Source organism: Acartia tonsa, chromosome 15, assembly GCF_053477335.1.
Source record: "Acartia tonsa isolate MP-2025a chromosome 15, ASM5347733v1, whole genome shotgun sequence".
Lineage (NCBI taxonomy): Eukaryota > Metazoa > Arthropoda > Copepoda > Calanoida > Acartiidae > Acartia > Acartia tonsa.
This window is the reverse complement of record NC_137274.1, coordinates 960365-975321: the sequence shown is the minus strand read 5'-3', so window position 1 is coordinate 975321 and position 14957 is coordinate 960365. Positions and strand designations below refer to the sequence as shown.

At 30.9% G+C, this 14957-nt stretch overlaps 2 protein-coding genes across 2 annotated transcripts in view; both read right to left on the bottom strand.

Moving 5' to 3' along the window:
* Positions 1 to 406: 406 nt before the first annotated feature.
* On the bottom strand, positions 407 to 6268 carry LOC145307540 (alpha-N-acetylgalactosamine-specific lectin-like). The gene is made up of 5 exons (XM_080149998.1): positions 6139 to 6268; positions 1980 to 2069; positions 1601 to 1662; positions 1061 to 1136; positions 407 to 411 (listed from the first exon to the last, which is right to left on the bottom strand). Exons 1-5 carry the CDS (start codon positions 6266 to 6268, stop codon positions 407 to 409), a joined length of 363 nt encoding a protein of 120 aa, XP_080006124.1.
* Positions 6269 to 11193: 4925 nt separating this feature from the next.
* LOC145307089 (eye-specific diacylglycerol kinase-like) overlaps positions 11194 to 14957 on the bottom strand; it is a 58703-nt gene continuing 54939 nt past the window's right edge. The window contains exons 36-37 of the mRNA XM_080149423.1: positions 14840 to 14926; positions 11194 to 13874 (exon numbers count right to left, since the gene is read on the bottom strand). Coding sequence (XP_080005549.1) covers positions 13839 to 13874; positions 14840 to 14926 — 123 coding nt within the window. The 3' untranslated portion in view covers positions 11194 to 13838. The remainder of the gene's footprint in view (positions 13875 to 14839; positions 14927 to 14957) is intronic.

Here is a 14957-nt window from a genome sequence, read left to right as displayed (position 1 = left end):
CTTATCCGGGGGTTACGTGTCCTTAGTAATATTTCATATAACTTAAACTCAGAGTGAAAACTCCAGTGATATGTATATTACTAAGGCCGGACGTCTAAGGTACCTATTTGTTGGCCCCTAAGAAAAGGAACCCCCAAAACAACCCCCATCTTTACAGTATATCTAAAAGTTATTATAAAAATCTTAAGCTTCAGACAATAAGACAGATAAATACCCTAAATCTTAATTTAGTGGTAAGACATTTAAAGCCAAAAATAATTTATTTGTCAATAATTTTGAAAAAAAAACAATGAATAAAAATAATGACAAAAAATATTAATTAAAATTATTAAGCATAAAAAAATTTTAATTTCATATCATCCACACATCTTTCCAGTTAGGCCAAGGTCATAATCATTCAATTGAATCAAGCTGAAATAAAAGAGATTAAGCAACATAAGCATTTAATTCTGATATGAAATTATTTGATAGCAATAGTAAGACTAGAGTAGAGGGAATTCCTGAGCCCATAAACAGGCAAAAATAAATAACATGCATAGTCCAGACATGGGTAATAGAATTAGAATTTTGGTTGTTTGATGGGTGTTACTTCAATACTTCAATTAATCAGGGATTGAGGGGCATTGGGTCTTACATTAGACTTGTCTCCAATGTCTTATAATAACATTTTCTTATTCGTAGGCTTAACAAGTTTGGGGACTTTTACTGAATTTTGATTGGTCGGTTCAATATTTTTTATTGTTCTTACTTTCAACCACTAATTGTAATCTACAGAAGGGGTAATTTAGTGCACCATCATTTATCATCAATTTATCGACCATTGTCTTATCCCTTAAAATTCCTGTCAATTAATACCCTAAGACCTTTAGAAGAGGCAAAGAAGACCCATAATTAAAGGGATTTTTGCGACAATTTGAAATATTTTTGCATGATTAAATGTTAATTGTTTTGTCTGATAATAAAAGGAGAAAAAATATATATTCAAAGTTTTGTAAAAATGGAATGTTTGTCTTAGGTCAAAAATCATGTTTAAGTACAGAATTTAAGTATCTGTAATTACCTGGTATCTTACACACAGCATAGAAGTTAGATGAACAATAATAGTCGTACCATCTCCCAGAATAAGAAGGCCATGCCTAAAAGTTTAAAAGCCAATATATAATCATGTTCTTGCATTATTGGAACATTATGAGCAAATTTTATAGACTCATAATCAATAAAGACAGAATATAGTGAAATAATAAACAAATTCAGTTATTGTATTTAAAAAGCCAAGAATTGTATATCAAAGTATAGGGAAGGATATCTGTTGCTTTCCCAAACAATGTATGTCTAGCACTAAACATCCCCCCCCCCTCCCCCTGGCAACCTAATTTTAAATCAACTCTACGGTGCATTACCAAATATAACGTTACCTAACCTAACCTAAAGTAACAAACAAACAAAAGAAAAATAACTCCCTCTTATTTTCTATTTATTTCGAAATAAAGGAGGAGGAGGGGGGGGGGGGGCTGCATTAAAAAGTCACTTAGAAGGGAAACATTTCTAATGTAATATTAATGTTTGTAAAATTATCTAAATTATCATAAAATTTGTTTACCAGCATACAGTTGTTTCTATTGCTTGAACTGGGATAACCAGGATACCAGTCAGAGAATGTTACTAAATAAAAAAAATATATACATTAATTTGATACAAATATTCTAAGAGATTCAATCTAAAATAATATTTGTATGTAACATAAATAAAAAATAAGCTGAAGGATAGATAATAGACAAAAACTCAATTTCCTCTAGCCTAAAGTGAAAGATGTCTCCCAGTAAGTATATATAACCTGTAAGAAATTTCAGGAAGTATTTAATTAGTCCGAGGCAAATTGGAAGGTTTTAGACTAATTGATACTGCCCTCCATGGGAAATAATAAGTATATCCCTCTTTTTCTTATTTTCAATTAGAGAATAAATTTGTAAAGAAAATACCTGGAGATTCATCTGTCCACAACCAAGTTCCTTCCTGAGCAGCACCCCCAATCCACACATAATTTCTAAGTCCACTTCTTTGTAAAAGACCTAAATAATAATATAAATAACAATGTAGTTAGACATGATATTTATTCTATTTGGAGTTTCAATATTATTACCAAAGATATTAAAAAGTCCGATTTATAACTATTTTGGAAAGGGTATATACAATTACCCTCCCAAGAGAAATCGCCCATAGAAAAAAAATACCTCCCCAATTTTTTTTTTACTTTTTCTGTTTAAATCTAAAATTAAAAAATTCAACTCCCCCTCCTCAAGTGACCTTAGAAGCCTCTAGAGGGCATAGTCGATAGTAAATTTCAAATACCCCATTAAGTTAACTTTTGGGGTTTTAATTTTTCATACAATTATTCTTTAGATGTTAAAATTTATATTCTGCTTTTTAACCCTTACCTGCTCCTTAGCCGCTTTTTGGCGGCCAGCTCCTAAATTTTAAAACAGCTGTAGAGCGGCCAATTTTGCAGTTTTTATTTTTCATAACAAAAAAAATTCTGTAAGGGTTAAGTTTTGACACTCTACAAACTTGTTAATGTTTGTTCGTTGTACTATGATTTTATAGTTTTGCTTTTATGGATGTTGTTATACTTGTTTGATACAATATCATGTTATGTAATCTAATTTCATAAAAACTACTATATTTTTCACTAGCGGCTACGCCCCTAGAGGCCTCTAGTATTTTTCATAATTTGTTGTTCGGCATTTTCTACAAATTTTCTCTTTCAATAAGTTTATATTTTAGCTTATCTAAATATTATATTGTCTTGTTTTAATTGCTTTTTTATCATTGCACCAATTTTACTGATTTGCTAAACTGGTCAGAAAGAGTTTTTGAATAAAAAAGTCAAATTTTCATATCTTTGTTTGCTAACATATCATTTTCCTTCAAACTAAAGTATATGCGTAATAACATTATGATAGTTACTCTTATGATTTTCTCTATACAAAATTTGTTAAAAATTTATATCTAGGATGTATTGATCAATGAACACCCCACCCGAAGGCGTGTCAGGTTAGAAAAAACCCCCCACAGAAACGGTTTACACAGGATGTACCGGGACCTTATGGTGGTTTCAGTTTTTTTAGCCGGTGCCTTTGGCACCTCGGGGCTAAAAAAACTAGTTTTAATCCTATAATTGTACATTCTATATCCGCGGAAAGCCGTTTATAATACGATGCGAGAAATAACTATTCTATAACCTGGCAGAGTCTAAACTTTTTACCAAATAATCCTACCATAAACAAAAGAGGTAATTTTGTTATTATTATGGCTGTTGTATATTTATCATTGTCCATTGTCTTATCCCTTAAGATCTTTAAAAATATAAAATGGTGGTGGAGGGGGGATCAACCTACCCTCATTAAAAAATAGATAGACAGACATGCGTCCTACTACTCTTATGTTAAGATTTTAGTCTGATAAAGGTTGCGTGATTTTTTTTTTTTAAATTTCAAATATTCTATGCAGCAAAAACAAAATAGTTATAAACCTTCCAGGGACCTATGAAAAGCTACCCTGTTAAGGAGAACCCGATAGGTTCAGCGGTTAGCAATATCCTTCAGTTCAGACAAACAGACATCCTGTTACTTTATTACAAGGATATATTCATTTTTAACTTTAGAAAAGTACAAAAATTAATTCGTAGATTTTTCAAAAAAGTTTCTGAAGATTTTTTCCTGAAAATTATTTAATCTTTAAAAACAAAGCTTTAATATAATTAGGTTAGATCCGTCTGTAATGAATAGCTATAATAAAAAAGATTATACATATTAGAATTGTCCTTTTAATTTTAAGCTTGACATGTTGATTTCTGTAACAGTACGATTTAGAAAGCATAGCAACTCTATAATTAGCAAAACAATGACCTTGCATTTTTATTGCCTTTATCAACTACTTCATTTAAATTTGATTTAAGGGTAAGTGTCTCATAATTTAATAATAAATTTTATTATTTACCCTTTTAAATCATCACGCTTTAACTGGACGAAAAAGACTTTCTGGTAACAATTATCCGTTTTTTACTAGCCATCCTTTGAAACAAAATTTGGTTATTAGCTATTTTCAAGGTTATTAAAAGATTGGACAATAGATGGTATATATACATCCCAAATTATAATTCAAAATCTACGTTAAAAGTTCTTGGTATGGTATACAATACAGGTTACTTATACCAAGGCATGTCAATACAGTCAATTCAAACTTTTCAACCACTAATTGTAATCTACATCAATGTATCACCATTGGCTTATCTCTTTAGCTCCCTATATCGAAGTTAAGAGATGTGTTGTGAAGAAAATTTGGTGCTTTCCCTCAAATTGTCTTGCGCGCACAGAAACTGGCTAATAATGTGGGGTAGGGAGGAAGGTGGCTATGGCTGAAATTTGTAGCTTTCTCAATTATGTGGGGCTTCATATAATTTTACTGCTTCTATTTTCTATTTTTAAAATTCAAATTGTGCGGCTTGTGTTAATAGTAGAAAAATGTTACGCATACTGTTAGAAATCTATTTTTTTTTTAAATAAAAGAACAATTCCTCTGCTACGTATAGTTAGGGAGCTACGTGGAAAAATGTCCGCACTGACTTAAAACTTGACTTGCGAGTAAAGTTTGGGACACTTTACCACCTAGCTCCTAGATTATTTTAAAAAGAATTTTAAAAATCTACTATTTTTTTTGTAAACCCTTTATAATATTCAGGGAGGGAGGGGGCATTGAAATATAAATGAAGCTGGTACGAGTTTGAATAGTTCTAAAACTAGTAGCCTCAAAATTTTCAACGGCTAATGTAATATACAAAAGGTCTAATTTTGATTATTATCATTGAGGATATGTTGAGAAATCTCTATTATTGTATTATGAGCAATGTATACCTTAAAAATTTGGAAAGAAATCCCTAAACAAATTGCACGTCTTCTCCAATATATTGGAGATGCGACCTCCAAATTTCAAAATTCTTTGAACGTACGAACAAGACTCTTACAGAAATGCTTCGCATCTAGTCCACTTACTTATATTCGCTATAAATTTTACACCATATAAAACTCTGATCTAAATAATGATTGACGAGCCATGGTAATTATTGCGCGTAACTCAGGCACAAGATACAATTACTCTGGCTAGCCCTTAGGCACTTTTTATATGTTTTTATGTATTTATTAGTCTATTCTTACCAATATAATACCTTATATGGGTAACACTAGCCTAATCATGGTAATCTGTATGTGATTGAATATTGTTATATGCTTATAAAAAACATTATATCTATTGTTAAAGTAACCATGTAACCATTTTGTACTACTAAGTATGCCTAAAGCCATAGCTTCATTTACGTCACAAGTTTAACACACAAACACTTTATTAAACAGACAAGGGCTTAGATCCTGGTAAATAGTTGTTGTTATAGCTTGCACCTCTTAAAATATCTCAGTTATTCATTGACTCCCGAACTATCAAGTTCTCCTGGCTTAAAGGTAATGACTTAGTTGTTTTAGCATGCATTGTAGTTTAAATTTAGGTCCCTTAGTACTTAGCATTAATTGTGCCTAGGTCTTATGCTAGAGATCTAACACTATGCACAATTAAATGCTTTGGACTTCTTATGTTTATTATCACCTATCCTGTAAATATTTTCATACTTAACTGATTCACTTGTAATGTAAATACACTTTATAAAACCATCTTCCTTCTTAAGTGCTTAATATACTTATATGATATAGATCGAACATCTTAACCAGCCATTTATTCTTAGATTAAAGCAATATAATACTTCGTGTGGGTATTTGTTGAGCTACCACGGGTTCAACCAAATTCGTATTATACTTGTGGGAATAAAAGGAAAAGCATTCTACACTGACGAGCTGACGATGAGAATGTCTATGTGTATTGCAGTAAAAGTAGGATTTTAAGTAGTACTCATAGAAGAGCGATCTCCATGCCATAATATTGGACAAGCGCCCCATTCGCACTACCAATATAATTCTGTAAAGCTACAGCGAGTACATACATCCCTTAAAAATTAATCAACATTTAATTTTCTTTACGTTTATATTAATACTAATTTACTTGTATAATTGTCTTACTGATCAAATGAAATTCTACCCTTTTTTCTCAATTGTGTTTGCCTGCTGGAGGACAAGGTGTTGAACCTTGACGTTGCAAGGCTGGAGTTGGTGGAAACCAAGGAGGTGTATGGGTTGTTTAACTCCACCCCGCCCCCTCCCAAGGTCATGGACAAGATATCCTTGAATTGGGAGAGGGTTTGGGTGAGGTTAGATGATCCAATTCTTTGCTGAGAATCATTGGACAGTTTTTTTTAAAACTTTACATGACATATATTCAACCAAGGAAAGATTAAAGAGATGAAGACAGCATTTGACGGGCGTTTTTCTTCAATGTCCCAGGACATTAAAGACAGCTGTTCATTTGTTTACTGAATGCTCCTCTATTCTCCATCTTTGGATATATGTCAAAAATTAATTGATAAGAAATGACATAATTACATCAATTTTGGTTGATGATAAATTGTGTCGGTTTTTTTATTTGGATGTGGAGAAAAATAAGATTAAACTTTACCTTTTTATTATTTCTAAATACATTTTATTTGTGCATCTTAACAAAAAGCAAATTTAAACTTCAACTGTAGGGCATTTTAAATCTTTTTTGATGTACAAAATGCCAACAAATTTAGGACTTTTAATCTGATTTACACTTCATGTAAAAATCACGAAACCTTTCTTATGTTTTGGCGTTATTTCATTTATTTTTAAAAATATAATTTTCTTTGCTTAAAAAAAACGATATTAGTTTATTTTTTGCATTGTAATAATGAGGAAACATTACTTTAATAATATGAGATCATATTTTAAGTAATAAATTGAATTTTAATTCATATTATACATTTCTTTTATATGGTATATATTTTTATTTCTCTTTAAAAGCGAAGCTTTTCTATAATAAGGGTAGGTCCGTCCGTCCGTCCGTCCGAGATCGTTAATTTAGACAGGTTAGAATTGTCCTATCGATTTCAAACTTAGCATGGTGATTCCTGTAGTAGTTAGGTATGATTACAAAAGCGTATCAACTCTATAATCATTACTAGAATGTCCGTAAGTCCATTTTAACATGTTGATTTTTTTTTACTTTTTTAACAACAAATTTATATGTGATCTAATTATCCGATTAATCTGATTTTTTGTATATTGATTCCTGGGACAACAAAGTACAATATTGTAAGCAAAATAACTCTATAATCAAGTCCTAAAAATGTAAGTATGTCCAAAAATGTCCAAAAAAAAACATTATCCTGTATCAAGATGTTTTTCAACAAATTTCTTACAATTTTCTTTGACATCTATAAATTATATTCTGCTTATTCAGTTCTGACACTATATTATCATATTTAACCAAATTTAGACCTTAGTGCTTATTTTTATGTTTATTTAAAAGTAAAACTTTACTTCAATTAAGATCGAAATTTTACATGATTTAGTTAAATTTAATGTGTTTTGATTCAGTTTTTAATACAAATTTCAATTTCTTTTTTCTATTAAATATTTTTTTATGAAGTTTTCAGATTCAAATTTTATACATCTACGAGAAACAGCACAAACTAGGTTTGTTTGTATTTCTAAACAAAGAAGGTGTATCAACTTTTTTTTTATAGCTAGCCGGTTCTTTTAGTAAGTAGTAGATGTAAAATTTTTCATAGAATTCAGATATGCAATCGTTTTTTTTTGAATACCTCTTATTTTTAAAGTAATTTAAGTTTTAAAAAAAATTAAGTCGATTTTAAGGTACTAAAATGCAACACAAAAAAAAGAAAGAAAATGGCCATTTTGAACAAAAATAGTAAGATCTTTAATTTGACACCTTACTTTTTCAATTCTGTCAGGTAATTATTGAAAAAATTGATTTTTTTAAACCCACGAGAATAAAAAGAACACAGTAATAGTGTCTGACTGATTATGACGTCAAAAAAAAAATTAGCCAATGAAAGGCCACTATAAATTTTACCATTGGTCAATAACGGCCTCTCATTGGCTAATTTTTTTTGTTACGTCATAATCAGTCAGACACTATTACTGTGTTCGAATAAAAACTTTGAACTTTGGAAAAAACTCTTCTTGTTAAGTTAAAGATATGATGCAAAACTTACAATACACAGATGGTTTCATATAATAAACATTTTTTATTTAAAAATAAAACAAAATATTTTCTCGTATTCATTCGAATCCGGTGGATTAGAACTACTTCTCATCCATACGAAAAAACTATGTCTAGCGTCGTTTTATATCTAGCTTTCTACGAATATGAAAATGTACAATCATAAGATTAACACCAGTTTTAATCTTATAATTGTACATTCCATATCCGCGGAAAGCTGTTTTTAATACGATGCGAGAAATAACTATTATTACACATAATTTTATCCATTTTATCAAATAGAAATGATTTATATTTTATAAATCTTAAGGGGATAAGGGGGGGGGGGGGTATAAGGGATAATAAAGTTTTTTTTATTTAAAAAAACATCCATAAGTAGTAAGGCCAAAAAACTTAGATGGAAATACGGACAAAAAATAAAGAAACAAAAATCACAAAACCTTTTTATGTTTTGAAATTTTTGATATCTTTATATTTTTTTAGCAAAACGTCAGACTGAATAACCGAGAAAGGTATAAACTGCTACACTAAATATAGGAACAAAATCATCCATTTCTCTTTTTTTTTGTCTAAATTTAGGTTAAGAAACCACCTACCCGAGACTGTTGAATAACACTAAACTATAAAATAAATGCTAGGTTTAAATCTTTTCCTAACACTATGTCATAACTAAAGGCGTTATAAATGGTTCAAGCTGGTGATATGTCAGGTGCGCGACAGTAATAGTCCAAGTGAGAGGATGTCTTGAACATAAGCAGGCAAATCTCATTACATGCTCAATTTGGACTTGCAGTTGGTTGTAGGAGGTATAACCCAGCTTATATCAACAACAAAATTAATTCGGAAAAAATCGCACAACCTATATGTGTTTTTCAGCTGTCGTTGGGGATGGGGGGGGGGGGAGGCATCATATTGTAAAATTGACGACCTCTCTATTTGCCCCCCAAATATTATTTAGATTTATTTCGCTTGTTTGTTATACCTTATTCCTGGGTTCATGGTGCTGATATGTCAGGTGCGCGACTATAATAGTCCAAGTGAGAGGATGCCTTGGACCAGCAGATCTATAGTTTATATAGACAACTACCTCCCTTCCTTTTTCAAAGACCTCTTTTGTCTGCTTCTAAATTATTTTCTGCTACTTGGCTGTGTTAATATAAGTGACACAATTGGTTAATTTTCAATGACCCAATAGAAAGGTTGCACAAGGCGGTTGCGATTGGGAGATACAGTTATTTAACCTTTCTCCCTCTAGTGTTTTACTCTAAACTTTGACCTCAACAGGCGATCCTCATTACAAGCTCAGTTTAGTCTTGCAATTGGTTGTCTGTAGGACGTACAACCCATTAATCATTTACTTCAATTTACATTATTTGGTTTAGAGATACATCAATTAGGATATAATGTAAATGGATCATCCCGTCCCTTAGAAGTTAAGCCCAGCAGACAATCACATCTTTGCATGGCAGTCCTAACTTTCCATATCAATGAAATGCATTTATTATTACTAAGGCACTCCCACTATTTTTTTTTCTATTATGTTCTGGAACCCGACATCTTACCAACTGCACTAATTTTTTAGTTGTTACTAACTAGCGGCTACCCCTCTCAGGCCTCTTGGAGCACTCTAGGTTGTGGGTAGTGGTGTTGTGGGTGGTGTTGTGGGTGGTGGTGTGGTGGGGTTTAAATAACAAACATAAAATCGTGTAAGTTAAAAAAAGAAACAAAGATTCTCCCAGTTGGATAATATAATTTGATATACCCCCACCCACCCTCTTTACCCCATCCCCTCTCTTCCTACTGGATTACAATAAATGCGGTCCATGTTAGCTACCTTATAAGACAACAAATTAGCCATGATGGTGTAAACCTTCTTTTTTCCCCCAAATGTATCAATTTCAAGAACACAGTAATAGTGTCTGACTGATTATGGCGTAACAAAAAAAAATTAGCCAATGAGAGGCCGTTATTGACCAATGGTAAAATTTATAGTGGCCTCTCATTGGCTATTTTTTTTGTTACGTCATAATTAGTCAGACAATATTACTGTGTTCCAATTTCAAACAATTTCATTTCTGTAGGACGAACAGATCTATAGTATAGATGTATATACAGACAACTACCGCCTTTCCTTTTTCAAAGACTTCTTTTGTCTGCTTCTAAATTATTTTCCCCTATTGGCTGTGTTAATATAAGCGGTCATTGGTTAATTTTCAATGACCCAATAAAAGGGTTGCGATTGATTGGGGAGGTACAGTTATCACCCTTGTTGTCTTTTAAAAGAATACAATATTAAATTTATTTGAAATATAAAAATGCGCAAAAATTTTTCTCGTATTCATTCAAATCCGGTGGATAGGAACCGGTTCTCATCCATACGAAAAAACTATGCCCGTGCCTTCAGCATCTCGGGGCTAAAAAAACTGGTTTTAATCTTATAATTGTACATCTTATATCCGCGGAAAGCCGTTTATAATACAATGCGAGAAATAACTATTCTAGTTGTGTAAATGTACATGAATAATAATTTTTAAATACTGCAAATTTCTTACGTGTATAAAAACAAGGATTACAACATCCACAAAAGTGAAGATCTAAAATCTGAAGGAAGAACAAACGAACAATAACTATCGGAGATACTTATATTTTAGGTCTTAATTATAGAGATATGCTCCGCTTAAAATATTGTTTATTGTTTTCCTAGGAATCGATGTTCCAAAAATATGATAATTAGGATAATTATATCATACAAAAAGTTCTTGTCAAAAAAATGAAAAAGGGAGAGGTAGGTTTCAGGTAAAACCCGTAAAGGTGTGTGTTTTAAAGCTTAAAAATAGTAGTAGAACGATGATATTCATTAAATATGTGTATTTCTTATTGAAAAGAACTATAGACATTTTTTTTTAAAAGTTAATATAATTTTTTATCGTAAAAATAAGTATTTTATTTCATAATTTACAATTACAATAATTTAAAATTAAATATTGACAAAATTTTAGGAGGGAGGGGACATTAGACTGTAAATTATACCGGTACCCAAAGTTTTATTAGTTTGCTAAAAATCTAATTTGATTAGAACCAGTTCTCAGCCATACTGAAAAATCATATACTTATATTTATTACAGACAATTTTTTTCAGCACTGGTTTTAACCTTGTAATTTTTCATTGTAATGTCCGTGGAAAACTGTCTGTAATATAATGCGATAAATAAAAATTAAAACTTAAATTGAAAATTAAATAATTTGAAGCAGTTATTAGTGACATTATACAATACAAATGACCAATGATAGGATAATTAAATTGCAAAAAAAGGCAATAAGAATTGTTTTTAGTAAGAAACACATCTCACACACAATGCCTTTATTTAAAAAATGAATGTCCTTCCTTTACATGAATCAGCTAATTATTTGAAATTATTTTTTATGTATGATTTTATAAACAGTAAGCTACCAAGTTCCTTTCAAGGTACATGGCTTCGCCGTAATCAATTACATACCAGAAATCTTAGAAACTCTAATATGTTTGATGTCAAAAAACCGAAGTTTAAATCTATTGAAAGATTTCCTAAGTATCATTTCCAAGAATTATGGAATAACCATTGTAATAATGATTTATTAACCCACAATCAATCAAGAAAAAAATTTATTAAAAATCTAAAAGAATCTTTGTTATCAAGCTTAACTCCAGTGTGTAACAACCCATTATGTCAAGAATGTAGATAAATTTATATTTCTTTTCAATATTGTTTGAAATCTGATAAATTAATCAAAATCTATTTGTTGAATTATCTTTTAAAATTTCTATTATTGCAATAATGGTGTGAGACTTGTATGCCCTAATCAATCCTTCCTATTATCATTCTTTCCTCTCCAATATGATTTTATTTATTGCTTATTATCTGTTTTTTTCTATTTTTTTTGTGTTATTTATATGGCCTGTATGAAAACAATGTGTGAATACACATAACTGCATACTTCCTAGTTTTTAGGAAACTGCCATTTGGGAAGAAATTTTTTTTTATAAATTAACCATATCAATAAAATTTGACTGTATATATAAATGTTATATATTTTGTTTTTTTTTTATGTATGTACACCCAAGAATAATAAATCTAATTTAATCTAATCTAGATGCATTTTACCATTGGTCAGTTAAAATGTTAACTGGCCTTTCATTGGACATTTGTATTAGAAGATTTTTTTTATTTTTAAAAACATTTCATTTATTTATTTTTATTGTAAAATTTATCCAGTATGGCTTCAAAGCCGATTAATATCTGGTGGATTAAAATAGGTCCTCAGCCTTACTGAAAAATCCTGTATAGCATTGAATTACAGCTTTGTATTTCAGCTCATTATCAGAGCTGATAAACTTGTTTAAATCTTATAATTTTTCATTCTAATATCTGCGGAAAGCTGTTTATAATACAATATATAAATAACTAATAGTAAAACAATAAGATATAGCCAACAAGTGAAATAAATCTAAACTAATATTTGGGGGGCAGATAAAAACATCTTTACTACAAAGCGTTGCCCCCCAAAATCACAAAAATCTGCTAAAATTTAAAAATTTTTAAAAATTAATTCACTTACTAAAATATCTGATTCTCTAATGCTTAACAGAAAAAGAATTATCTGCTATAGGTATAATGTAAAACTTTTGAAAAGAAAATTTATTTTTGTCATAAAATATTACATAAATATGTACATTAATTAATAATTCATTCTCAATTTTACAATTTATTTTCCAGTATGGCTTCGAAACCGATTAATAGCCTGTGCCTTTGGCATCTCCGTGCTAACAAAACTGGTTTTAATTTTATAATTGTACATTTTTATTTCCACTGAATGCTGTTTACAATACTATGCAATAAATAACTAATACTGGTTATATGAAGCCAGGGTATCTGTAACTTCACACATTATATTACAGGTTATATGAAGCCAGGGTATCTGTATCCTCACATATTATATTACTGGTTATATGAAGCCAGGGTATCTGTATCCTCACATATTATATTACTGGTTATATGAAGCCAGGGTATCTGTATCCTCACATATTATATTACTGGTTATATGAAGCCAGGGTATCTGTATCCTCACATATTATATTACTGGTTATATGAAGCCAGGGTATCTGTATCCTCACATATTATATTACTGGTTATATGAAGCCAGGGTATCTGTATCCTCACATATTATATTACTGGTTATATGAAGCCAGGGTATCTGTATCCTCACATATTATATTACTGGTTATATGAAGCCAGGGTATCTGTATCCTCACATATTATATTACTGGTTATATGAAGCCAGGGAATCTGTAACCTCATGCATTATATTACTGATTATATGAAGCCAGGGAATCTGTAACCTCACACATTATATTACTGGTTATATGAAGCCAGGGAATCTGTAACCTCACGCATTATATTACTGGTTATATGAAGCCAGGGAATCTGTAACCTCACGCATTATATTACTGGTTATATGAAGCCAGGGAATCTGTAACCTCACGCATTATATTACTGGTTATATGAAGCCAGGGTATCTGTAACCTCACACATTATATTACTGGTTATATGAAGCCAGGGTATCTTTAACCTCACACATTGATCGCGTTGGTCTATGTTCTAAAGAGCAGTTTCCATATCTTGCATAGCAACCTCCTGAAAACAATTACATTTTCCAGTATAACTTTGAAAAAGATTAATATTGGCTAGATAAGAACTGGTTATGTCATGTATAGCATTGTATTACATATGATTAATCTAGAGAGACACAGAAAGTGTCAAGTGTGACGTCATAAAAATATTTCTAAATTCATCTTTTTTATGGGTTCCCTTTCCCACTTCTCCTCTCATCCTTCCTTTTAAGACAAATTTTTATGAGGTCACACATGACACTTTTTGTATCTCTCATATTTTGTCAAATTTTCTTATATTACAGACAGACAATCAATTTAAATTATTTATTTATTTTTAAAAGCAACTAAGCCCCTAGAGGGCTCTAAGGCGCCTTGTTTAAAGGGGACGGGAGGTGAGGCAGTCAACCCTATAATTTTAATTTTATTTTTAAAAACTTTCTCTTAGGTAGCATACAAAATAAGTTGAAAAACTCCCATGACTGTAAAGGTGAACTGTATAGTTCCAGTGGCTAGCAAGGTCTTTTGCTACAGATAGACATCCTGTTACTTTTAAATGAAAACTTTTGGTAGAATTAAAAATAATGAATAAAAAAAAATAAGTTAAAAGTAATCTTGACCAATTTTTTTTCTCTGAATTTAATAAAGTAAAAGGATGTATGTCTGTTTGTCTGTCTGTACCAAAGGATCTTGCTAACTGCTGAACTGTTATAGTTCTCCTTTACAAGATAGCTTCTCATAGAGTCGAGGAGGTTGATAATTATTTTGGGGGAGGTTACCACTTAGCTCTCGAGAGAAATCACCCCTAAAAAAGATTCCCCCCCACCCCAAAATTTTTTAAAATCTAAAATTATAAATGGTGGGAAGGGTGGTCGAATTTTTTTTTACTTTTTCTTTTTAAATATAAAAAAAAAATTGGGTTCACAAATTCCCCCTCCTCATGTGCCCCTAGAGGCCTCTTGGGATCGAAGCCGTAAAAAATTTAATAACCTGAAATTGTTTCTGAGATTCCAGATAAGATTTTAGTTCTGTGTCTTCTTCTTCCACCAACTCATGGGGGATCCTACCCTCCTTGTCCTAGGTGGAGTAGATCAATAGATAGAGCGAT